The following is a 25,757-nucleotide window of genomic DNA, read 5'->3' as shown; positions in this document are numbered from 1 at the left end:
GTGTCTGTGTCTGTGTGTGTGTGTGTGTGTATATATATGTGTGTGTGTGTGTGTGTGTGTGTGTGTGTGTGTGTGTGTGTCTGTGTCTGTGTGTGTCTGTGTCTGTGTCTGTGTGTGTGTGTGTGTGTGTGTGTGTGTGTGTGTGATTGTGTGTGTGTGTGTGTGTGATTGTGTGTGTGTGTGCGTGTCTCTGTGTGTGTGTGTGATTGTGTGTGTGTGTGCGTGTCTGTGTGTGTGCGTCTGTGTCTGTGTCTGTGTGTGTGTGTGTGTGTGTGTGTGTGTGTGTGTGTGTGTGTGTGTGTGTGTGTGTGTGTGTGTGTGTGTGTGTGTGTGTGTGTGTGTGTGTGTGTGTGTGTGTGTGTGTGTGTGGAGCAAACACCCAGCAGTAAATTAACCATGGATGAACTGTTCGAGTGCACCACAAGTCCCACATCCCATCGTGGGACGGAGAATGTAACAGAGCAATGTGGTTGTAGAAACAAGGAACTGTAGATGCTGGTTCACCAAGGAAAGAGACAAAATGCTGGAGTAACTCATCAGGTCAGGCAGCATGTGTAAGAAAGAACTGCAGATGCTGGTAAAATTGAAGGTAGCCACAAGATGCTGGAGTAACTCAGCGGGTGAGGCAGCATCTCTGGAGAGAAGGAATGGGCGATGTTTCGGGGCGAGTTAGTTTAGTGTAGAGACACAGCAGAACGTTGACTGTCCATTTCCCCCACCTATGCTGCCTGACCCACAGGGCATCTCGAACAGATTAGTTGTTGCTCCATATTCCAGCCTCTACAGACTCTTGTGTCTCTCCTTTTCGCTAGGTCTCTCTAATAAAGGCACTGGGGTGGGAGATTGCAACCTTCACGTGGTCCGCCCTGTTTCGACGAATGCAATCAACCCTGGCTGGCACAAACAAATAAGATCAAATAGAACAAGTTGTCGTACAACTTTAGGCTGTACACGCCTCACGCAAGAAGAAAGTACAGGCAACAATTTGGTGAACCTCCCCCTTACACTCTCCAAAGTCTGCAGAGCCTTTCTATAGGGTGGCACAGCGGTAGAGTTGCTGTCTTACAGTTCCAGAGAACTGGGTTGATTCCTGACTACGGGTGCTGTCTGCACGGAGTTTGCACGTTCTCCCCATTACCTGCGTGTGTTATCTCCAGTTTCCTCCCACACCTACTGTACAGGTTTGTAGGCTAATTGGCTTTTGGTAAAAATTGTAAATTGTGCCTAGTGTGTGTAGGGCAGTGTTGATGTACGCGGATCACTGGTCGGCGCAGACTCGATGGGCTGAAGGGCCTGTTTCCGCGCTGTATCTCTAAACTAAACTATTGCGGCAATCAGAATTGAACAGATTACTCCAAATGGACACACAAAGTGCTGGAGTAACTCAGCGAGCCAGGCAGCATCACTGGAGAACATGGATAGGTGACGATTCAAGTCAGGACCATTTTTCGACCGATACTCCAAATGTTGGTCACCAAAGTTTTAGCAGCTGGAACGCAACTTCCTGACTAATATTATGCCTCAAAACTTCCCAAAGAGTATCCTATACTGGTCAGGGTTGGGCCGAATGGCCTGTATCCAGACACTCCGGTGATATGAATCCAACCTACCACTCATTTGCACACCAAAGGCTATTTATCAAATAAACTATTTTTGGTTAACCTATAGGCTATATCTATAACCTGTAACCAGCGGGTCTTTAAAATGTGGGAGGAAATCAGAGCAAGTAGGGGGTGGATTCCTCACTGTCAGTGGGAGAACGTGCACACTCCACACAGACAGCACCGGAGGTCAGGAACGAACCCTGCTGGGTATGAAACACAAAGAAATTGTGAGGATAGACACAAAGCGCTGGAGTAACTCAGCGGGGCAAGGCAGCATCTATGGAGAGAGGGAATGGGTGACGTTTCGGGTCGAGACCCTTCTTCAGACTGATGTCGGGGGAGGGGGTGGGACAAAGATAGAATGTATTCAGGGACAGTAAGACTGGTGGGAGAACTGGGAAGGGGAAAGGGTGGAGAAAGCAGGAGCTTCCTGAAGTTAGAGAAGTCAATGTTCAAACCGCTGGGATGTAAACTACCCAAGCGAAATACGAGGTGCTGTTCCTCCAATTTGCACTGGGCCTCACTCTGACAGTGGAGGAGGCCCAGGACAGAGAGGTCAGATTGGGAATGGGAGGGGGAGTTGAAGTGCTGAATGTCGGATGAATTTTTTGGACGTTTCCTGTATTGTATATATGTATTACTCGAATAAAGTCTATTTTGAAATTTAAAAACAGTTATGCCAGGATGTTGCCAGGATTAGAAGCTCTGAACTAAAGGGGGAGGTTGAGTAGGCTGGGCCTCTAATCCTTGGAGCGCAGGAGGATGAGGGGCGATCTTATAGAGGTGTATAAAATCATGAGAGGAACAGATTGGGTAGATGCACAGCACAGATCCTCTTGCCCAGAGTAGAGGGGAATTGAGGACCAGAGGACATAGGTTCAAGGTGAAAGGGGGAAAGATTTAATAGGAATCTGAGGGGTAACTTTTTCACACAGAGGGTGGGGGGGTGTATGGATCAAGCTGCCAAAGGAGGTAGTTGAGGCTGGGACTATCCCATCGTTTAAGAAACAGTTAGACAGGTACATGGATAGGACAAGTTTGGAGGGATATGGTCCAAATGCAGGCAGGTGGGACTAGTGTAGCTGGGACATATTGGCTGGTATGGGCAGGTTGGGCCTGTTTCCACACTGTATCACCCTAATTGAAGCATAGAAAAATAAGCAAGTATGTTCAATTCTTCTTTTCATCATTGGTTAAACTACATTGGGCTGGGGGAGGGAGGGGAAAGATCTTCCAGTTAGTGCCTATGTCTATTTGCTTTCTTGTTGAGGAGGGGAGGCCAGGGTTTCAAAGCAAGGTGAACAATGAACAGCAGAAGGGTGCGAAGGGGGCATGTTGGTCGGCATGGGCAAGTCGGGCCGATGGGCCTGTGCCCCACACTGTGGTAGGACCCACACTGTCATTTACGGCCATTTGTCAATGCTCAGGAAATCAGCCACACAGTGTGCGGGCTAATCTGTACTTGGGAGAGGAAGCCTCTGAAGAGAGGCCACAAAACAAAACAAAAGGAGGCCAAAGCCCGGTGCCTCGTTGTGGGCGCACCCTCACTCCCGCCCCACGTTCCTATCGGGACAATTAGTTGTCTCGGCCCCCCCCGCTGCACTCGACACTAACGGAAACTTCATCTTCTCCACTTTTGTCCCTCCTCTTCCACAGACAATTTCGGACAATGGCAGGAAGCTCCCGACTTCCCGAGACCCGGAGTGGGGAGGGAGGGAGACTCTCCACACGGAGACACAAGTCGGAGCAGCCTCTTGCGGCAGGAGCTGTCTGCCGTGACGGGGTGAGTGGACCTTCCGACCCAGTCACTGGCAGTGGCCGTGGTCCGATCACCGTCCAGCTCGGAGGCTGGCAGTGGGATCCCCGTCTGCTTCCCCAAAGGTGAGTCGAAGTGATTTGTTTGAACTGCGATCTTCTGCCTGCGTACTATCCAGCATGTCCCTTGAAGAGCGACATAGCAAATGATTTGAATAAATAATAATAAGTGTCCGGGGGGGGTGGTGATTGGCAGTCACCGAGGTACGTTGTTGAGTAGAGTGACAGCCGCCGGAAAGAAGCTGTTCCTCGACCTGCTGGTTCGGCAACGGAGAGACCTGTAGCGCCTCCCGGATGGTAGGAGGGTAAACAGTCCATGGTTGGGGTGAGAGCAGTCCTTGGCGATGCTGAGCGCCCTCCGCAGACAGCGCTTGCTTTGGACAGACTCAATGGAGGGGAGTGAGGAACTGGTGATGCGTTGGGCAATTTTCACCACCCTCTGCAATGCCTTCCGGTCGGAGACAGAGCAGTTGCCATACCATACTGTGATGCAGTTGATAAGGATGCTCTCGATGGTGCAGCGGTAGAAGTTCACCAGGATCTGAGGAGACAGATGGACCTTCAGTCTCCTCAGGAAGAAGAGACGCTGATGAACTCCTTCCTCGCAGCTCCAACCTACACGGGTGCGAATCTGGCCTCCGGTGCTGTCTGTGTGGAGTTTGCAGCAGTTGAAGGCAAAGTCGTGAAGGTTGACACTAAAAAGCCGGAGTAACTCAGCGGGACAAGGCAGCACCTCTGGGCAGAAGGAGTGGGTGACGTTTCGGGTCGAGACCCTTCTTCAGACTGAGAGTCAGGGGAGAGGGATGGAAGGTAAAGTGTGAAAACAAGAGATTAACTCCTTCCTGCACAAAGGCAATGTTGTGTCGAGGAACAGGGAAGGAGGAATTGGCACTGTGTAGTGAATGCTTGATGGTCAGTACAGAGCGGTGGGCCGAAGGGCCTGTTTCCACACTGAATGACTCTAAAAGGTACATCTGCTGCGTTGGGAGGGACGGTACTATCTCTCCTCTCCCCTCCTCCTCCACGTATAATTCTGCAATCAAAGCAATTCTGTTTAGTTTAGTTTAGTTTATTATAGTCGGCCCTTCGAGCCTGCACCGCCATTCAATATGATCATGGCTGATCATCCAACTCAGTATCCCGTACCTGCCTTCTCTCCATACCCCCTGATCCCCTTAGCCACAAGGGCCACATCTAACTCCCTCTTAAATATAGCCAATGAACTGGCCTCAACTACCCTCTGTGGCAGAGAGTTCCAGAGATTCACCACTCTCTGTGTAGTTCTTCTCATCTCGGTTTTAAAGGATTTCCCCCTTATCCTTAAGCTGTGACCCCTTGTCCTGGACTTCCCCAACATCGGGAGCAATCTTCCTGCATCTAGCCTGTCCAACCCCTTAAGAATTTTGTAAGTTTCTATAAGATCCCCTCTCAATCTCCTAAATTCTAGAGAGTATAAACCAAGTCTATCCAGCCTTTCTTCATAAGACAGTCCTGACATCCCAGGAATCAGTCTGGTGAACCGTCTCTGCACTCCCTCTATGGCAATAATGTCCTTCCTCAGATTTGGAGACCAAAACTGTACGCAATACTCCAGGTGTGGTCTCACCAAGACCCTGTACAACTGCAGTAGAACCTCCCTGCTCCTATACTCAAATCCTTTTGCAATGAATACTAACATACCATTCGCTTTCTTTATTGCCTGCTGCACCTGCATGCCTACCTTCAATGACTGGTGTACCATGACACCCAGGTCTCGCTGCATCTCCCCCTTTCCCAATCGGCCACCATTTAGATAATAGTCTGCTTTCCCGTTTTTGCCACCAAAATGGATAACCTCACATTTATCCACAAGGTGTGTCCCAAGGTACAGTGAAACATTGTTGTTGCTTCTTAACCAGTCAGTGGAAAGGCCTGATTACAGTCGAGCAGTGTACAGATACACGATAAAGGGAATAATGGGAGATGAAAGTTTAGACCAAGTCCAGTAAACATCGCTCAAAGATATTCCAAGGGTCTCCAATGAGGTAGATAGTAGCTCAGCGCTGCCCTCTAGCTGTTGGTAGGATGGTTCAGTTGCCTGATAACAATAATAATAATAATAATAATTTTATTTATAGAGCACTTTAAAAACAAACATAGCTGCAACAAAGTGCTGTACATCACTAATCATTGACAAAAAAGTTAATACACACCAAAAATAACAATCAAAAGAAATAGTAGGAAAAGACATGTAAAATAAAGAAACATCAAAAACACCACAAACAGAAGCAAAGCCTCAGGCATGGTCAAAAGCCAGGGAGTACAAATGTGTTTTAACACTGGATTTGAAGATGGACATTGAGGGGGCCTGTCTGATGTGCAACGGCAGGGTGTTCCAGAGTGCCGGAGCAGCAACAGAGAAGGCTCTATCCCCTCTGAGCCTCCGACTAGACCTCGGTACCTCCAGGAGCAGCTGACCAGCTGACCTGAGGGACCAGGCAGGAGCGTATGGGTGGAGCAGCTCAGAGAGGTAAGGCGGGGGGGCGAGCCCATTCAGAGATTTAAAAACAAATAACAGTATCTTAAAATGAACCCGAAAGTGCACCGGGAGCCAGTGTAGGGAGGGAACTGGGAAGAAACTGTCCCTGAATCTGGAGGCAGACAAAAACGCTGGAGGAACTCAGCGGGTGAGGTGGCATCTATGGCGAAAAGAAATAGGCGACGCTTCGGGTCGAGAACCTTCTTCAGACCGAGAGGGAATCTAGAGGTGAATGTTTTCACACCTATGCCTCTTGCTGATGGGAGAGGGGAGAAGAGGGAGTGGCTGGTGGGTGTCTCGTCCTCGATTATGCTGCTGCCTTGCCGAGGCAGATTGAGGCATAAATGAAGTCAATGGAAGGGAGATTGGTTTGTGTGATAGGCCGGGCTGCCTCCACAATTTCTTACGGTCCAGGATAGAGCTGTTCCCAACCCATGCTGTGCTGCAACCTGATAAAATGCTTTCCCTGTAGAAGTTGCACCTCATCAATCCTCCAGCTTCACAATTCGCAACTGTCTAATCCTTTTGTCTCACACCTCGTGTGTGTTTATCTCTGGCCTTTGTCCAACTATTTGCTTATCACCCCACCCCTTTACTTGTGTTCACCTATGACCTGCCATGCTTAGTCCTGCCCCTCCGCTCTTCTAACATTTAGAAGGATGAGAGGGCATCTCATTGAAACATATAAGGTTGTTAAGGGTTTGGACACGCTAGAGGCAGGAAACCCATCGCGTGTAAGAAGTGCTAGTTCAGAGTTTAGTTTAGTTTACAGCAGGGGTTCCCAACATTTTTCGTCCCGTTTACCCCGGCAACTTTAATGGCTTGATATTAATATTTAATATAACTTCAATATAATATAAATTAAGGGTTTGGACACGCTAGAGGCAGGAAACATGTTCCCGATGTTGGGGGAGTCCAGAACCAGGGGCCACACACACAGTTTAAGAATATGGGGTAAGCCATTTAGAACGGAGACAAGGAAACACTTTTTCTCACAGAGAGTGGTGAGTCTGTGGAATTCTCTGCCTCAGAGTGCGGTGGGGGCAGGTTCTCTGGATGCTTTCAAGAGAGAGGTAGATAGGGCTCTTAAAGATAGCGGAGTCAGGGGCTATGGGGAGAAGGCAGGAACGGGGTACTGATTGGGGCTGATCAGCCATGATCACATTGAATGGCGGTGCTGGCTCGAAGGGCCGAATGGCCTACTCCTGCACCTATTGTCTATTGACATTGTTTCCACCACCTCACCCCTGCAAAGTCTACACCAATGCGCCACCCGTTAAGGTATTGTCTTTAAGTGTTTTTCTAGCAGGTGGTGTGTTCAGAAGTCGTGCCTTTGAACCAGAAGGTTGTGACATCCAACCTCTCCCCAGAGACTGAAGCTCACACAGACCTTCAGGGTCTGAAGAAGGGTTTCGGCCCGAAACGTTGCCTATTTCCTTCGCTCCATAGATGCTGCTGCACCCGCTGAGTTTCCCCACACACAGTCCTCCTGCAGATGAGACGTTAGATCCTGCCTGCTCCCTCTGGTGGAGGTTAAATGTACCACAGCACCGAGTGTTGCAGACTTAGCCCTGTTGCGTTCATCTGCATGAATGAAACACACACTGCAGTTTTGGGGTTCGCTGTCCAACCTCCAGCCTGTTAGTGTTACAGTGGCACGGCGGTAGAGTTGCAGCCTCATTAGGTCAGATTTCCTAGTCCGATCCTGACGACGGGCGCTGTCTGTACAGATTTTGCACGCTCTCCCCGTGACCTGCGTGGGTTTTTCTCCGGGATCTCCGGTTTCCTCCCACATCCCAACGACGTGCAGGCTTGTAGGCCAATTGGCTTGGTAAAATTGTAAATTGACCCTGGGGTGTGTGGGATAGTGTTCATTTGCAGTGACCTGCTGGTCGCCACGGACCTGGTGGGCCGAAGAGCCTGTTTCTCCACTGTATCTCTAAACTAAAGTAAACTAAATTGAGGAGACGATGTTTTGGGGAGGGGGAGGTTTACAGGCAACTTTGCTGCCCTGTGTTATCCTGGGAGAAGTGAGTGCTGAAATTCCAAAGTCCCCAAAGTCCAAAGTGTTGAAAGCCCCAATCAGGTATCTATACACTGTAAATGGCTCAAATCTGAGGAAGTCGACATTATTGCCATAGAGGGAGTGCAGAGACGGTTCACCAGACTGATTCCTGGGATGTCAGGACTGTCTTATGAAGAAAGACTGGATAGACTTGGTTTATACTCTCTAGAATTTAGAAGATTGAGAGGGGATCTTATAGAAACTTACAAAATTCTCTGTACAGGGTTTGGACAGGCTAGATGCAGGAAGATTGTTCCCCGATGTTGGGGAAGTCCAGGACAACGGGGTCACAGCTTAAGGATAAGGGGGAAATCCTAAAAAACCGAGATGAGAAGAACTTTTTTCACACAGAGAGTGGTGAATCTCTGGAACTCTCGGCCACAGAGGGTAGTTGAGGCCAGTTCATTGGCTATATTTAAGAGGGAGTTAGATGTGGCCTTTGTGGCTAAGGGGATCAGGGGGTATGGAGAGAAGGCAGGTACGGGATACTGAGTTGGATGATCAGCCATGATCATATTGAATGGCGGTGCAGGCTCGAAGGGCCGAATGGCCTACTCCTGCACCTAATTTCTATGTTTCTATGTTTCAATTGTAATTGTGTGTTGTCTTTCTGCTGACTGGATAGCATGCAACAAAAGCTTGTCATAGAGTGATACAATGTGGAAACAGGCCCTTCAGCCCAACTTGCCCACACCGGCCAACATGTCCCAGCTACACTAGTCCCACCTGCCTGCGCTTGGTCCATATCCCTCCAAACCCATCCTACCCATGTACCTGTGTGACTGTGTCTTAAACGTTGGGATAGTCCCAGCCTCTGGCAGCTTGTTCCATGCTCACAGTGACAATAAACTAAACTGGAAATTTCACCAGCAGGGAGGTCATTCAGGTTTGTCCTGTTACAACAGATATATTGTATGGTGCTAAAACATTGCTGCTGACAGCTTGTTCCCAGGCACCTAGTGAGAGAGCAGCTTGCGGAATCAGCCTGTAGCAGAAGCAGTAGAGAACAAAAGCAGGAAGCAGCAGATACCATCTACATATGACTGGAAATGAGTTAAATCCCCGCACAGCCACCTGACCCCTGCACCAAGTGGACTCTTTAGATAAACATTGGCTTTCCATTGTAGACCAGCTTGCATTTATAGGAAATTAAACACTGAATAATGCTGGAAATCTGAAATAAAGATGGGAAAATGCTTGAAGCACACGAGGTTCAGGCATAATCTGTGGGGAGAGAAGGGCGCAGAGAGAGAGAGGGGGGGGCAGAGAGAGAGGGGGGGGGAGGGGGAGGGAGAGAGAGAGAGAGAGAGAGGGGGGGGCAGAGAGAGAGGGCAGAGAGGGGACAGAGAGAGGGGGGCAGAGAGAGAGGGGGGGGCGAGAGGAGAGAGGGGAGGGAGCGGGCCGTGAGAGAGGGGGGAGAGAAAGGGCAGAGAGAGAGAGGGGAGGGGAGGGGCAGAGAGAGAGAGGGGGGCAGAGAGAGAGAGGGGGGCAGAGAGAGGGGGGCAGAGAGAGGCAGAGAGTCAGCATCTGAAGTTCCTTCATACCCAGGTGGTGCAAAGAGATGTGGGAAGCTTCGTGGACATTCATGAGCAGTTTCAGATGAATGAAAGACAGCACAGGGGTGAGTTAGAGAGATTTAAAAGAACATTAGCAGACCGCGGTTAGCAGACAGAGGCATTGCTGAATCTAATCTAGGAGGCAACAAAAAAAACATGGATAAAGGTGAAAGGTTGAGGCCCCTGAAACGTCACCTATTCCTTCGCTCCATAGATGCTGCCTGTCCCCGCTGAGTTTCTCCAGCATTGTTGCCGACCATGGATCGAGGTTAACACAGCAACTGGGTTTGCAAGAGCAAAATAATTGCTGAGGATGTGGGCTCATGCTTGGACTACTGGGGACACCGAGACACTGGATAATGGCTGTGTACTGATTCAATGTTTGTTCACCATATTAAATCTCGAAGATTAAAAGATAGTCTGTTTCCTGTTGAGATTCGTCAGTGGAACAGGAAAAACAGAAGCCAGCCACGTTTAGCGCCCCAGATAAGGGAATCTTGCGCAGTCCAGCGGCTGGTGTTCGTCCAACCACTTCCTACCGCTTCTGAGACGCGGTGCGATCTGTTTGCCCGAGCTGGAGTACAGAGTTTGATAAATAACCAGGGTCACGACCTCTGCTCAAGTAAGACTCGGCAGCAGAACGCGGCAGGGTTCAGGTAAGGCTGGGACGTGGACGTAACAGCGATGTAGGCCATTCACCGATTATTATTATTATTATTTAAATCGGTGAAAACATTAGCGGCGCAGTGGGTTACACAAAAAAGCTGGAGAAACTCAGCGGGTGCAGCAGCATCTATGGAGTGAAGGAAATAGGCAACGTTTCGGGCCGAAACCCTTCTTCAGACTGTGGTGCTGGTTTCCGACAGGCATCATCACCAAGCAGAGTAACAAAATGCTCTCCACCCTCATCACAAAGATTTGGATTTCTTTTACTTTTAAATATTAATTTTTATGGAATGCTGGTGTCAAAAGCAAAGCCAGTAATTATTTATTTTATCTAAATGATGATTACTTACAAAATTCTTAAAGGGGTTGGACAGGCTAGATGCAGGAAGATTGTTCCCGATGTTAGGGAAGCCCAGGACAAGGGGTCACAGCTTAAGGATAAAGGGGAAATCCTTTAAAACCGAGATGAGAAGAACTTTTTTCACACAGAGAGTGGTGAATCTCTGCAACTCTCTGCCACAGAGGGTAGTTGAGGCCACAGTTCATTGGCTATATTTAAGAGGGAGTTAGATGTGGCCCTTGTGGCTAGGGGGATCAGGGGGTATGGAGAGAAGGCAGGTACGGGATACTGAGTTGGATGATCAGCCATGATCATATTGAATGGCGTTGCAGGCTCGAAGGGCCGAATGGCCTACTCCTGCACCTAATTTCTATGTTTCTATGATTAGTGGAAAATTGGTGGAATGCTCTCTCATTGGTGATCCTCGGACTATCCTTGATTAGACTTTGCTGGCTGTACCTTGCACTAAATGTTATTCCCCAAACACTGTAGGTACACAAAAATGCTGGAGAAACTCAGCGGGTGCAGCAGCATCTACGGAGCGAAGGAAATAGGCAACGTTTCGGGCCAAAACCCTTCTTCAGCCCAAAATGTTGCCAATTTCCTTCGCTCCATAGATGCTGCTGCACCCGCTGAGTTTCTCCAGCATTTTTGTGTGCCTTCGATTTTCCAGCATCTGCAGCTCCTTCTTAAACTCTATACACTGTAGATGGCTAGATTGTGTTGTCTTTCTGCTGACTGGATAGCATGCAACAAAAGCTTTTCATAGAGTGGTAGAGTGATACAGTGTGGAAACAGGCCCTTGGGGTGGGGAGATTGCAACCTTCATGTGGTCCGCCCTGTTTCGACAAATGCAATCAACCAAAATAGAACAAGTTGCACAATCAAATAGAACAAGTTGTCCTGCAACTTTAGGCTGTGCACGCCATACGCAAGAAGAAGAAGAAGAAACAGGCCCTTCAGCCCAACTTGCCCACACCGGCCAACATGTCCCAGCTACACTAGTCCCACCTGCCCGCGCATGGTCCATATCCCTCCAAACCCGTCCTATCCATGTACCTGTGTAACTGTGTCTTAGATGTTGAGATAGCCCAGCCTCAACGACCTCCTCTGGCAGCTCGTTCCATGTTCACGGTGACAAGAAACTAAACTGAAAATTCGCCATTCATGTTTGTCCTGTTACAACAGATATATTGTATGGTGCTAAAACATTGCTGCTGACAGCTTGTTCCCAGGCACCTAGTGAGAGAGCAGCTTGCGGAATCAGCCTGTTAGCAGAAGCAGTAGAGAACAAAAGCAGGAAGCCGTACGGCAGCAGATACCATTAATATAGACTGGAAATTAGTTAAATCCCCGCACAGCCACCTGACCCCTGCACCAAATTTAGATAAACATTGGCTCTCTAATGTAGATTATCTTGCATTTATAGGACATTAAATATACGTGGTCACGGAGAGAATGTACAAAATGTGTACAGACAGCACCCGTAGTCAGGATTGAACCTGGGTCTCTGGCAATCTAACTCTACCGCTGCTCCACCGTGCTGCCCTTGTGTGTAGGATGCAATACCGGTATAACATAGAACTATTGTAAGGGTGATGTTTGGTCGGTGTGGGCTCGGTGGGCCGAAGGGCCTGTTTCCATACTGTATCTCTAAACTAAACTAAATGTTCCTGCATACAATACGTGGCCTGGGTGCAGAGTACAATGATCAGGCTGAACGATTTGCTTATGGAGATCCTGCTCCAAATGGTGAATAATTCATTCCCTCTCTTTATGTAAACACTCCCGACAGCCGTGAGCTTTGGTGCTGATGAAGTACAACCTGCATCCTGGCATGATGCACGTCACTCACCGATGAGAGACACACAAAATGTTGGAGTAACTCAGCGGGGACAGGCAGCATCCGTGGGTAGAAGGAATGGGTGACGATGGCTGAAGAAGGGTCTCGACCCCAAATATCTCCCGTCCTTCTACCCACAGATGCTGTCTGTCCCGCTGAGTTACTCCAGCATTTTTTAGTCTCTCTTCGGCATAAACCAGCATCTGCAGCTCAATAGACAATAGACAATAGGTGCAGGAGCCAGTTTACACCAATGACAGACACAAAATGCTGGAGTAACTCCGTGGGACAGGGAGTTTCTCTGGATAGAAGGAATGGATGACAATAGACGATAGATAATAGGTGCAGGATTGGGCCATTTGGGCCCTTCGAGCCAGCACCGCCATTCAATGTGATCATGGCTGATCATCCCCAATCAGTACCCCGTTCCTGCCTTCTCCCCCATATAACATATAACAATTACAGCACGGAAACAGGCCATCTCGGCCCTACAAGTCCGTGCCGAACAAATTTTTTTTCCCCTTAGTCCCACCTGCCTGCACTCATACCATAACCCTCCATTCCCTTCTCATCCATATGCCTATCCAATTTATTTTTAAATGATACCAATGAACCTGCCACCACTTCCACTGGAAGCTCATTCCACACCGCTACCACTCTCTGAGTAAAGAAGTTCCCCCTCATTTTACCCCTAAACTTCTGTCCCTTAATATCCCCGGACTCTGCTATTTTTAAGAGCCCTATCTAGCTCTCTCTTGAAAGCATCCAGAGAACCGGCCTCCGAGGAATTCTTTGAGGCAGAGAATTCCACAGTTCCTTCCTACACATGTTGTGTTTAAGGATTTTGGGGAGGGTGGTCTGATGAGAAGTACAGCCTGTATCCTGGCACGATGCACATCACTCACCGAGGAGTCTTTTGCCTTTGCAGGAGATGCCGCTCCTGGGATTCCTCCTATGCTGGGCGACGCTGGTGTGTTTCTTCACCACGGCGGTGGAAAGCCCGGAGAACGACCAGTGCCCGCAAGGATGCAAGTGCTTTGCTCACCGCCTGCACGTCAGCTGCACCAATATCAGCCTGGCCGACATCCCCGCCCAGCTGCCCAACTTCACCTCCGAGCTGCGCCTCAGCTCCGAGCGCCTGCCGGAGATCACGCCCAATGCTTTCCTCAACCTGTCCGCTCTGACCACCCTGTACCTGAACAACAACAACATCAGCAGGCTGGCTCCAGGGGCCTTCAATGGGCTGGCTCAACTGGTATACCTGCACCTTAACGACAACGGCATCGAAGAGCTGCAGGTTGGAGTATTTGACAACGTAACCAAACTAGTTTACCTACACTTGGAAAACAATCTCCTTGCCAACATCGTACCAGGTATCTGAACGCTAGTCTGTCAACCTTTTTCCTAGCCTGAACCGTCTCAATTTGTATTCAAGAAGGAACTGCAGATGCTGGAAAATTGAAGGTAGACAAAAGTGCTGGAGAAACTCAGCGGGTGCAGCAGCATCTATGGAGCGAAGGAAATAGGCAACGTTTCGGGGCGAAACCCTTCTTCTTCAGACTCAAGAACGTTGCCCATTTCCTTCGCTCCGTAGATGCTGCTGCACCCGCTGAGTTTCTCCAGCATTTTTGTGTACCATCTGAATTTGTAGTCGGCTGGGCAGTACTCTGCGTGTGGCCAACTTGGATGTGTTGTGTATACCAACGTGCTGTTAGTGCCCCTTGTAAAACTGTCTAGTGAAGGTGATTTGAATATATTGTTGTCTAGATCAATATCAATCAATCAATATCAGTTTTATTGGTCACATTGCACATAAAGTGCAAGTGAAATGAATTTGCCAGCAGTGGTACAATGAAAAAGGAACACACAAAAACACAATACAAATTGAACACAAACATCCACCACAGCATTCATCACTATGGTGGGAGACACAGCATTTGGCCAGTCCTCCTCCATTTTCCCCCATGGTCGGGACCTCAACCCTAGTTTATTCTGTCTGTGTTCAGTATTTAGCCTGTCTGCAGTTTTGGTCACCCTCTTATAGGAAGGGTTGTTCATAGCAAGAGGATTTGAGTATAGGAGCAGGGAGGTTCTACTGCAGTTGTACAGGGTCTTGGTGAGACCACACCTGGAGTATTGCGTGCAGTTTTGGTCTCCAAATCTGAGGAAGGACATTATTGCCATAGAGGGAGTGCAGAGAAGGTTCACCAGACTGATTCCTGGGATGTCAGGACTGTCTTATGAAGAAAGACTGGATAGACTTGGTTTTATACTCTCTAGAATTTAGGAGATTGAGAGGGGATCTTATAGAAACTTACAAAATTCTTAAGGGGTTGGACAGGCTAGATGCAGGAAGATTGTTCCCGATGTTGGGGAAGTCCAGGACAAGGGGTCACAGCTTAAGGATAAGGGGGAAATCCTTTAAAACCGAGATGAGGAGAACTTTTTTCACACAGAGAGTGGTGAATCTCTGGAACTCTCTGCCACAGAGGGTAGTTGAGGCCAGTTCATTGGCTATATTAAAGAGGGAGTTAGATGTGGCCCTTGTGGCCAAGGGGATCAGAGGGTATGGAGAGAAGGCAGGTACGGGATACTGAGTTGGATGATCAGCCATGATCATATTAAATGGCGGTGCAGGCTTGAAGGGCCGAATGGCCTACTCCTGCACCTAATTTCTATGTTTCTATGTTTCTAAACTGGAAAGAATACATCGATTTACAAGGATGTTGCCAAGTCTCAACGGGCTGGGGCTCTAGGGAGAGGTTGGGCAGGCTAGGACTTGATTCCTTGGAACGCAGGAGGCTGAGGGTTGATCTTACAGGGGGTGTATCAAATCACGAGGGGATTAGACAGGGCAAATGCACAGAGTCTATTACCCAGAGTAGGTGAAGCTAGAACCAGATAACATAGGTTTCAGGCAAGAGGAGCAAGGTTTCATTGGAACCCAAGTGGCAGCTTTCTCTACTCAGAGATGCGATGGGGATATGGAACGAGCTGCCAGAGGAGGATGTTGAGGCAGCCTTTGAAAGACACTTGGAGAGGTACATGGGTAAAAAGGTTCAGAGGGCTGTGGGCCAAAAGGCAAGCCAATGGGGCTATCTTAGATGGGTCATGTTAGTCAGCATGGATGAGTTCAGGTGAAGAGCCTATTTCCTTGCAGTCAATGGTTTTATGCACAGAGATTGGTGAATATCTGGAACGAGCTGTTGGAGGAGGTGGTAGAGGCAGATATAATGATAGTAATAAGAAGAATTTTTGAGTTTTGTTTCGTTTAGAGATACAGTGGTAGTCGACCCACCGAATCCGCGCCGACCAGCGATCCCCGCACACCAACACTGCCCTGCACACACCAGGGACCAATTTTACAATTATACCAAGCCTACACGCTTCCAAGCCTTTGGAGTGTGGGAGGAAACCGAAGATCTTGGTGAAAACCCACACTGTCACGGAGAGAACGTACAAACTCCGTACGGACAACACTCGTAGTCAGGAACAAACATAGAAACATAGACAATAGGTGCAGGAGTAGGCCATTCGGCCCTTCGAGCCTGCACCCCCATTCAATATGATCATGGCTGATCATCCAACTCAGTATCCCATCCCTGCCTTCTCTGCATACCCCCTGATCCCTTTAGCCACAAGGGCCACATCTAACTCCCTCTTAAATATAGCCAATGAACTGTGGCCTCAACTACCTTCTGTGGCAGAGAATTCCACAGATTCACCACTCTCTGTGTGAAAAATGTTTTCCTCATCTCGGTCCTAAAAGATTCCCCCCTTATCCTTAAACTGTGACCCCTTGTTCTGGACTGCCCCAACATCGGGAACAATCTTCCTGCATCTAGCCTGTCCAACCCCTTAAGAATTTTGTAAGTTTCTACAAGATCCCCCCTCAATCTTCTAAATTCTAGCGAGTACAAGCCGAGTCTATCCAGTCTTTCTTCATATGAAAGTCCTGCCATCGCAGGAATCAGTCTGGTGAACCTCCTCTGTACTCCCTCTATGGCAATAATGTCCTTCCTCAGATTTGGAGACCAAAACTGTACGCAATACCCCAGGTGTGGTCTCACCAAGACCCTGTACAACTGCAGTAGAACCTCCCTGCTCCTGTACTCAAATCTGGACTCCCCCAACATTGGGAACATGTTTCCTGCCTCTAATGTGTCCAAACCCTTAATAATCTTACGTTTCAATAAGATTCCCTCTCATCCTTCTAAACTCCAGAGTGTACACGCCCAGCTGCTCCATTCTCTCAGCATATGACAGTCGCAATGTTTTATTTAATTATCTGCCTTTGTCCCAGGTGTGTTCTCCTCCTTGATAAAACTCAACGTTCTCAACCTCAGTAACAACCGTCTCACCAGCGTGTCGGAAGGGACATTCAAGGGGCTGCTGGCACTGCGATGGCTATTCCTCAGCAATAACCAAATCAAGGCCATTTCTTCGAGGGCCTTTGTTGGCAACAGAGCCCTGAGGAAGCTTTACCTCGACAACAACCAGCTGACAGCCGTGCCGCTCCGTACCCTGAAGAGACTGGAACTCCTGGAGATTAGCAGCAACAACATCTCCAGTTTGAACGCGGTCGTTTTTAATAGAAAGCTAAAGGTCTTGATCCAGCTGTATATGGACAACATGTTTCTGGACCGAGACCCGAGTTGGGCACTTTCCAAGTTCCGACAGCTGGAGATACTGAGCATGAGGAACAACCGCTTGTCGACCTTATCCCACAACAAATCCTTCAAGTCCGTCAAGCAGTTTGGACTGAGCGGGAACGCCTGGAAGTGCGACTGCCAACTGCTCTGGCTCCGAGCTTGGCTTCTGAAACACGGAGTGACAGACCAGAGAGAGGTCACGTGTAGTTCGCCCAGTACCCATTCCGGGAAACTGCTGGTCAATATACAGGTAAAACAAAAAAAAACAAAAAATTACGTTTCAGTTTACAAGTTCTGCCAAAGCACAATACAAGCAAGGGGAACTTCTTTACTCAGAGAGTAGTAGCTGTGTGGAATGAGCTTCCAGTGAAGGTGGTGGAGGCAGGTTTGATTTTATCATTTAAAAATAAATTGGATAGGTATATGGACAGGAAAGGAATGAAACATAGAAATTAGGTGCAGGAGTAGGCCATTCGGCCCTTCGGGCCTGCACCGCCATTCAATATGATCATGGCTGATCATCCAACTCAGTATCCCGTACCTGCCTTCTCTCCATACCCCCTGATCCCCTTAGCCACAAGGGCCACATCTAACTCCCTCTTAAATATAGCCAATGAACTGGCCTCAACTACCCTCTGTGGCAGAGAATTCCACAGATTCACCACTCTCTGTGTGAATGGAGGGTTATGGTCTGAGTGCAGGTAGATGGGACAAGGGGAGAATAAGTGTTCGGCACGGACTAGAAGGGCCGAGTTGGCCTGTTTCCGTGCTGTAATTGTTATATGGTTATATGAATATCTAAAATTCATTTTGTGAATGGTGCATACAACAAATCAATGGGTAACAATTTAAGGTAATTGCATTTAAGGTAAATGCAAATGCATTTCGTTGTCTCTGTACTGTACACTGACAATGACAATTAAAATTGAATCTGAATCTCTGGAATTCTCTGCCACAGAGGGTAGTTGAGGCCAGTTCATTGGCTATATTTAAGAGGGAGTTAGATGTGGCCCTTGTGGCTAAGGGGATCAGGGGGTATGGAGAGAAGGCAGGTACGGGATACTGAGTTGGATGATCAGCCATGATCATATTGAATGGCGGTGCAGGCTCGAAGGGCCGAATGGCCTACTCCTGCACCTAATTTCTATGTTTCTATGTTTCTAATGAATTAATAGGTTAGATTAGATGAGGTAGCTTGTCTGATGAACACGGGAATAAAAGATTGAATCGAAAAGCTTGGTCTGTACCGGATATCTACATATGGATTTAATTGAGTATTGGTGTTCTCTTTTATAGACAGAGTTTCTGACTTGCCCTCCGTATGGTTTTGAAGTCACTGCCACTCCATGGCAAAGGGACAGTAACAAAGGTTCCACTCCGAGAGGTCTTCCTTCAACCCAAGGGACTGCTCAGGCCACCTCTCCAAACGCAAGCAGCAAGCAGCCAACCATGAGGGCCAACACTGTGGAAAAGGCCCTCCCCGTCTATCCTGACCCATGTCTCTCAAATCGGATCAAAGAGGTCACAGTGGATGAAGTGAGCACAAACTCCTTGCTGGTGAACTGGGATGTCCGGAAAGATGTGGGCGATGAATACGAGGTTCGCTACAGCACTGCGGCAAAAGTGAAAATCCTTGACATGATTGGTGGTGTTAGGGAAGTGGAACTGAGTCAACTCAAGGCGGGAACACGTTATAAAATCTGCGTGATCCCTAAAAGCAACAGCATGCATTTATGCCATCGCCCCTCTTCCAATCAATGCTTAGAGGCACATACCGCTGGACTACCGGGTAGTGCAGAGGCTGTACAGTCCGGAGACAAGAATGGACAATATGCAATAGTGGGAGGAATTACTTTGATGGTGGTTCTGGTCGTTATCAGCGCTGTGATTGCTGCCGTCAAACTCAAGTCAAGGCGCATAAGCTTCCAGAGACATTACGATGAGGATGAATCCACATTCGTTGAACATTTTGAAATAGATCCAAGCAAGATGGACTTTGATCAAATCAACAGCGCTTTCGAAGATACCATTGACGACAGCAATGTGCATGTCTCTCACGTGGTTCAAAGTCCAAAGGTTGAGAACGTGTGCACGGTGGATTGCTACACCGCCCCCGCAGCAGAGTTAGGGGCCGCAGTTAAATGTACATCATTCAGCAACGACATCTTGTAACACGCAACATCGATTTGATATCACTGACGCATTGGCAACAACGGCTAATCAGCCCGATTCCAAATAGTTTGAAAAAACCACGTGCCTTCACTAAAATACAATTCATATCTGGAGACAAGGAATAGGTGATGTTTCGGGTTGAGAACCTTCTTCAGACTGAGTCAGGGGAAAGCCCTTTAGCTTGGCTCCTTAAGTCTGAGGAAGGAACTTGACCAGAAATATCATCTATCCCTTTTCTCCAGAGATGCAGGCTAACCTGCTGAGTTACTCCACCTTTCAGTTTCAACCAATATCTGCAGTTCCTTCCAACATATAACATTCATTTAATCCTTCTGAACAAGGGCACAATTTACTTGTACATTTGATTCTTTTTACTGGAGAAAACATGACTTTGGAGAGGGAAAATACTGATTCAATGCATCTAACTGCAGCAGTGTGTTCAGTTTTCAAAACCAAAAGATCTGATGCTGTTACTGTTCAGCGATTCGTGGCATGGCTTAGCTAATGTTTCATCCTTCAAATCTGCGTCATTAATGTAGATCAAGTGTTAACCACTTCATTGACTGCCAATTATTCCTGCAACAGTAAATATGGTTCAAAAACATTTTATGGACTGTGAAGTACTCCAAGATACATGGTTGTAAAAGATGCTGTATAAATTGAAGATGGCCCATTCTCTTTGCCAGTGTCTCTGCTTTTTATTTTTAAACATAGATTTGAACACTTGTCAAAGGTGCATGGAAACCATTTTGGATTAGTCTCCGAAATGACCAAATGGGAGCTCATAGGTTCATAAGTGATAGGAGCAGTGTTAGGCCATTCGGCCCATCAAGTCTGATTCCAGACTGATTCCTGGGATGGCAGGACTTTCATATGAAGAAAGACTGGATAGACTCGGCTTGTACACGCTAGAATTTAGAAGATTGAGGGGGGGGGATCTTATAGAAACTTACAAAATTCTTAAGGGGTTCGACAGGCTAGATGCAGGAAGATTGTTCCCGGTGTTGGGGAAGTCCAGAACTAGGGGTCACAGTTTAAGGATAAGAGGGAAGTCTTTTAGGACCGAGATGAGAAAAACATTTTCACACAGAGAGTGGTGAATCTGTGGAATTCTCTGCCACAGAAGGTAGTTGAGGCCACAGTTCATTGGCTGCATTTAAGAGGGAGTTAGATGTGGCCCTTGTGGCTAAAGGGATCAGGGGGTATGGAGAGAAGGCAGGGATGGGATACCGAGTTGGATGATGAGCCATGATCATATCGAATGGCGGTGCAGTCTCGAAGGGCCGAATGGCCTACTCCTGCACCTATTTTCTATGTTTCTAAGTCTACTCCGCCATTCAATCATGGCTGATCTCTCTCGCCCCCTCCTAACCCCATTCTCCTGCCTTCTCCCCATAACCCCCAACACCTGTTCTAATGCAGAATCTATCTATCCATCTCAGTCTTAAAAATATCCATTGACTTGGCATCCACAGCCTTCTGTGGCAGTTGATCAGTTTTAATGCCACATGGTCCTCTTCACAGAAGGCAAAGCACATTTCATCACATTATGAAGAGGTGAATCCTCCATATGCAGGTAGTTCTCCCAATTACTTCATTACTCCCAATTAATCCCCACACAGCAGCATCTATGGAGCGAAGGAGATAGGCAACGTTTCGGGCCGAAGCCCTTCTTCAGACCCTCCCTCACATGGCCATCAACATGTCTTGGATTCACTTGCCACTATCCAGCACAATGCAATTTACAGTAGCCCATTAAACTACCTGCACTTTGGGATATGTGGGGGGAGGGGGGGGGAACTAGGAAATGGAGATGCCCAGTCTGTCACTGGACAAATGTGCTAATTCCACAAACAGAGGACAGAATTAAACCCAGATCACCAACTTTTGTGCTATTGTGTCACGGACAAAAATGACAAGTTAACATATTAAGCAGAGGCAGCATGTGAGATTCGAACACGAACCTCTGGATGTTGTGCATCTGAAACGTTATGGCAAAAAAAAAAAAAAAAAAAAAAAAAAAAAAAATTAAACTAAAAAATTCACACCCTTTGATCAACAATTCCTTGTCCTTCTTCTTGGGTGCAGTTGTTTGATCAACGCCTACTGCTATTGTTACAGTTGAAACTGGGTTGCAACGTGCAAAGTAAGTGCACGGCGTAGTTAAGTCGAGTGATCCAGACAGCATGTGCAGTCGCAGAATGAGACTCATTTTTAATAGATGGACATTAAAAGAGAACGATGACACAAAGTGTCTTTATCTTGAAGATAGACTTCAAGGCAACAGAAAACATGACACCAACCCTCACTCGATTTGAAAGCTTTATATAATCAAGCCTATGTAAACAACAGCACAGGAGGGGTTTTTTTGGAAGTGTTCACATCAAACTCTTAAGCCTGCTTTGCCATTCAATAAGGGCATGATGACTGTTCAACCTCCTTGTCCATTTCCTGCACTATCCCCATCTTACAAGATACATTTATTTGTCACATGTACAGTGAAATGTGTGGCTGCCATACATTTTCTCAACCCCCATACAATCTTCTCAATTCCCCTTAAAAAACAAACAAAAATCATCCTGAATACACCGTGACCGAGTTCATTGCCCTTCAATAGAGAATTCCAGTCATTACCCTCGAGAACATACAACAGTACAGCACAAAAGGCCCTTCACCATACACATTTAGTCTAGATCGCATCTTATTATTCTAAATTCCGGAGTTTACAGCCTAATCTGCTTACTCTCTCCTAAATGGGCAAGTTCTCCTCATCCCACGGATGAACATATCCTGCTCTCTCCCAATCGCAATGTAACCATTCCTCGGGCAGAGAGACCTGACACAAGTTTTCGGTTGAGTCTGTCCATTGAGTCTGTCCAAAGCAAGCGCTGTCTGCGGAGGGCGCTCAGCATCGCCAAGGACTACTCTCACCCCAACCATGGACTGTTTATCCTCCTACCATCCGGGAGGCGCTACAGGTCTCTCCGTTGCTGAACCAGCAGGTCGAGGAACAGCTTCTTTCCGGCGGCTGTCATTCTACTCAACAACGTACCTCGGTGACTGCCAATCACCACCCCCCCCCCCCCCCCCCCGGACACTTATTATTATTTATTCAAATCGTTTGCTATGTCGCTCTTCCAGGGAGATGCTAAATGCATTTCGTTGTCTCTGTACTGTACACTGACAATGACAATTAAAATTGAATCTGATCTGAATCGGTTAAAGGTCTTACCAGGGCTCAGTGTAATCCTCTTGCAATACCACTTCCCTTCCTAATTGCAAGCTCCACTTGCATGTTGATATTCAGTAAATTATTATCAGATCCTCCAATCGCCAACCCCTTCCAATCTCTCGCCGTTAAAACAAAAAAATACTGCTCTGGAATCTTTATTTTTTGCATCTTCTTCAGTTCCTCGATATTCTTTTTCCAGTAGTATGCCATGCAAATAACAGTTGGGTGACTTTTGCACAGAGGTTGTCACAACCAAAGTGAAAGGGTGGACCCTTTGCCTGCCTTGGTATACATTGTCACATTCGCACATGTACACAATATTTAGCAGCCAGTGAGAAAACAATGAGGATATACTTGCATCAAAGAAGCATCTTTATCAATGTCAGAACAGTTCAAAAGCAATTCATACAAATGAATTCTTCCAAAGCAGTGACATCACAGCCATTCTACACGAGTTACAGCCCAAACACCAATTACATGAATAGCCACTTTTTGGCAGTGTTCATTATGGGAATAATTTTGGCTCAAAGAACACAATAATTCCCTGCTCTTCATCTGTCGGAGGCATGGAATCCATATCAGGCATCTGAACAGGCTGCATTCAGTTTAACACTCAATAAAAACACACCCTGACAATGCATTATTCCCAGCAATGTCTTTGAATAGCAAACCATTTTAACCAGAGTCCTATAAGTCTGTAAACTTCCTATTTTTTTTTAATCCAGAGAAGAGTTTTCCAACTATATGCTCAGTTTAATGTTGCACGGGGGAAATTTGATTGCCCATTTGTCCAGCAGAAAATAGTGTGTGGATTACCAGGCTAGAGAAGTTCAGCAGCAAACTTCTACTGCCGTAGGATTTGACCACATTACAAACTAATGTAACTCTTCCCCCCCCCAAATACTATTAATGTAACAAAACCTGAGAGTTTCTGCATTCTAAAATATCAAAGATCAATAAGGCCTGCAAATTACCTGGTTTACCCGACAGTGCTACTGCAGTTTACATTCTGATCTTTTAAAATAGGCGTAGAGAGAATATCCCTTTTATGCAGGCACAGGGCAGTCTATGCCATAAAGAGATTAACAGCATCACTGCACAGTTGGTAAGAGCAATGCTGCTCGGATGCTAATTTAGAGTCAAAGAGAATGATACAGCACGGAAACAGGCCCTTCAGCCCAACTCGGTCATGCCAACCAAGATGCCCCATCTAAACTAGTCTCATTTGGAGTGGTGAATCTCTGGAACTCTCTGCCACAGAGGGCAGTTGAGGCCAGTTCATTGGCTATATTTAAGAGGGAGTTAGATGTGGCCCTTGTGGCTAAGGGGATCAGGGGGTATGGAGAGAAGGCAGGTACGGGATACTGAGTTGGATGATCAGCCATGATCATATTGAATGGCGGTGCAGGCTCGAAGGGCCGAATGGCCTACTCCTGCACCTAATTTCTATTTCTATGTTTCTATTTGCCTGCATTAGGCCCTTCCATGTACTTGTCCGTGTCTGTTAAATATTGTTATTGTACCTGCCTCAACTGCCTCCTCTGGCAGCTCATTCCATATACCCAGCACCCTGAGTGAATCACTTATATAACTAAGACTGAAGTTACTGGGTAAACGGAGTCCTACTCTCCCAATATCCCGACACAAGAATAAAAGCTAATATTACCATTTCTAATTGAGATCATTCGAACTTTCCACTTTATCCCAACTTTGCACCATGTTATCTGGAGCATAAACGCGACTGCTATTTTTAGCAATACCAGATAACAGCTCAATATAAGCAAATAAAATGAAAGTAAGCATGCAGGTACAGCAGGCAGTGAAGAAAGCCAAGGGCATGTTGGTCTTCATTGCGGGAGGATTTGAGTTTAGGAGCAAGGAGGTCCTACTGCAATCGTACAGGGCCCTGGTGAGACCTGGAGTATTGTGTGCAATTTTGGTCTCATAATTTGAGGAAGGACATTATTCCTATTGAGGGAGTGCAGCGTAGGTTCACCAGGTTAAATCCCGGGATGGCAGGACTGACATATGATGAAAGAATGGGTCGACTGGGCATGTATTCACTGGAATTTAGAAGGATGCAATTCTTAAGGTTTGGACAGGCTAGATGCAAGAAAAATGTTCCCGATGTTGGGGGAAATCCAGAACCAGTGGTCACAGTTTAAGAATAAAGGGTAGCCCATTTAGGACTGAGACGAGGAAAAACCTTTTCACCCAGAGAGATGTGAATCTGTGGAATTCTCTGCCACAGAAGGCAGTGGAGGCCAATTCACTGGATGTATTTAGCTCTTAGGGCTAATGGAATCAAGGGATATAGGGAGAAAGCAGGAAAAGGGTACTGATTTTGGATGATCAGCCATGATCATATTGAATGGCTCGAATGGCCGATTGGCCTACTCCTGCACCTATTTTTCTATGTTTCTACGTTTTCTATGTTTCTGTGTTAACAGGCTGGGTCAATGCTCAGAAGCAAAACAGACTGCTGAGCGATGATAGTATTTAGACAATCCAAAAGGACTGCATGATGCAAACTCTTTATATTCATATAAAATTTGGGGGTAGGATTCATACATGAATAGACTTTTCTTCAAAATCAATAATTGTGAGGCAATAGGCTATCCCATAGTCATCTTTAAATCAGCCCCGATCATTTGGCATGTTCAGTTCTCAAAGCCATTTAGAAGATGAAAGCATCTCTTTTGAAAAGATGCACTGGGAATATATTAGACTAGTGCTCTTATTTTATTCTATTTATTTATTTCCCCTCTTTGCCAGAAGGCGATAATGTTTGGTACAACATGGTTCTGGAGAGATGTCACATTCGGCAGTCAAGATTAGATGGCAAGCTCGGATGAGCTATTTATATTTAGGCACCATTAAAACACAATTTCAATTCTGTCCTCAGGTTTTTTTCTTTGCACAAGTGGTGGGGTTATTAATTTATTCATTTTTTTTGTGTCCTATATATTATTATCTTTGTGTATTGTGTTTGCAGGCCTGTTGAGATGTTGCAAGTAGGGATTTCATTGTTCCCTTGTTGGTACATATGACAATTAAACAGTCTTGATTTCTGAACAGGCTTAAGCACACATTCCAGTAATAGTCAAAAGATGGAAAAATATCACAACCCAAGCCAGTGTCCAACCTGTCAAAAGCTGGAATGCTATCCCCACATCATCATCATCAGTTTCGTATAGTGCAGACCAGAGAGAACTGGTGATATGACTGTCTGCAAATGAATAATTCCTTCATTCCATCATAGAGTGCTTGAGCTTACTTTTTTCTGGTAGTGGG

At 46.8% G+C, this 25,757-nt stretch overlaps 1 protein-coding gene across 1 annotated transcript; it reads left to right on the top strand.

Annotated features, from left to right (window-relative positions):
* The first annotated feature begins 3,307 nt into the window (after positions 1–3,307).
* On the top strand, positions 3,308–21,855 carry LOC129713862 (chondroadherin-like). Its single transcript, XM_055663215.1, has 4 exons — positions 3,308–3,485; positions 13,336–13,780; positions 16,711–17,309; positions 18,356–21,855. Exons 2-4 carry the CDS (start codon positions 13,339–13,341, stop codon positions 19,229–19,231), a joined length of 1,917 nt encoding a protein of 638 aa, XP_055519190.1. The 5' UTR covers positions 3,308–3,485; positions 13,336–13,338; the 3' UTR covers positions 19,232–21,855.
* Positions 21,856–25,757: the final 3,902 nt, after the last annotated feature.

This window comes from Leucoraja erinacea, chromosome 37, assembly GCF_028641065.1.
Source record: "Leucoraja erinacea ecotype New England chromosome 37, Leri_hhj_1, whole genome shotgun sequence".
NCBI classification, from domain to species: domain Eukaryota; kingdom Metazoa; phylum Chordata; class Chondrichthyes; order Rajiformes; family Rajidae; genus Leucoraja; species Leucoraja erinaceus.
Note: the sequence above shows the minus strand (reverse complement) of the source record. Positions and strands in the feature narration are given on the sequence as shown.

Excerpts from the sequence above, each read along its gene's own strand:
- LOC129713862 (XM_055663215.1), top strand. The coding sequence starts at position 13,339 with ATGCCGCTCCTGGGATTCCTCCTATGCTGGGCGACGCTGGTGTGTTTC. Across the intron at positions 13,781-16,710 it reads CCTTGCCAACATCGTACCAG|GTGTGTTCTCCTCCTTGATA; the intron begins GTATCTGAACGC and ends CCTTTGTCCCAG. Across the intron at positions 17,310-18,355 it reads AACTGCTGGTCAATATACAG|ACAGAGTTTCTGACTTGCCC; the intron begins GTAAAACAAAAA and ends TCTCTTTTATAG.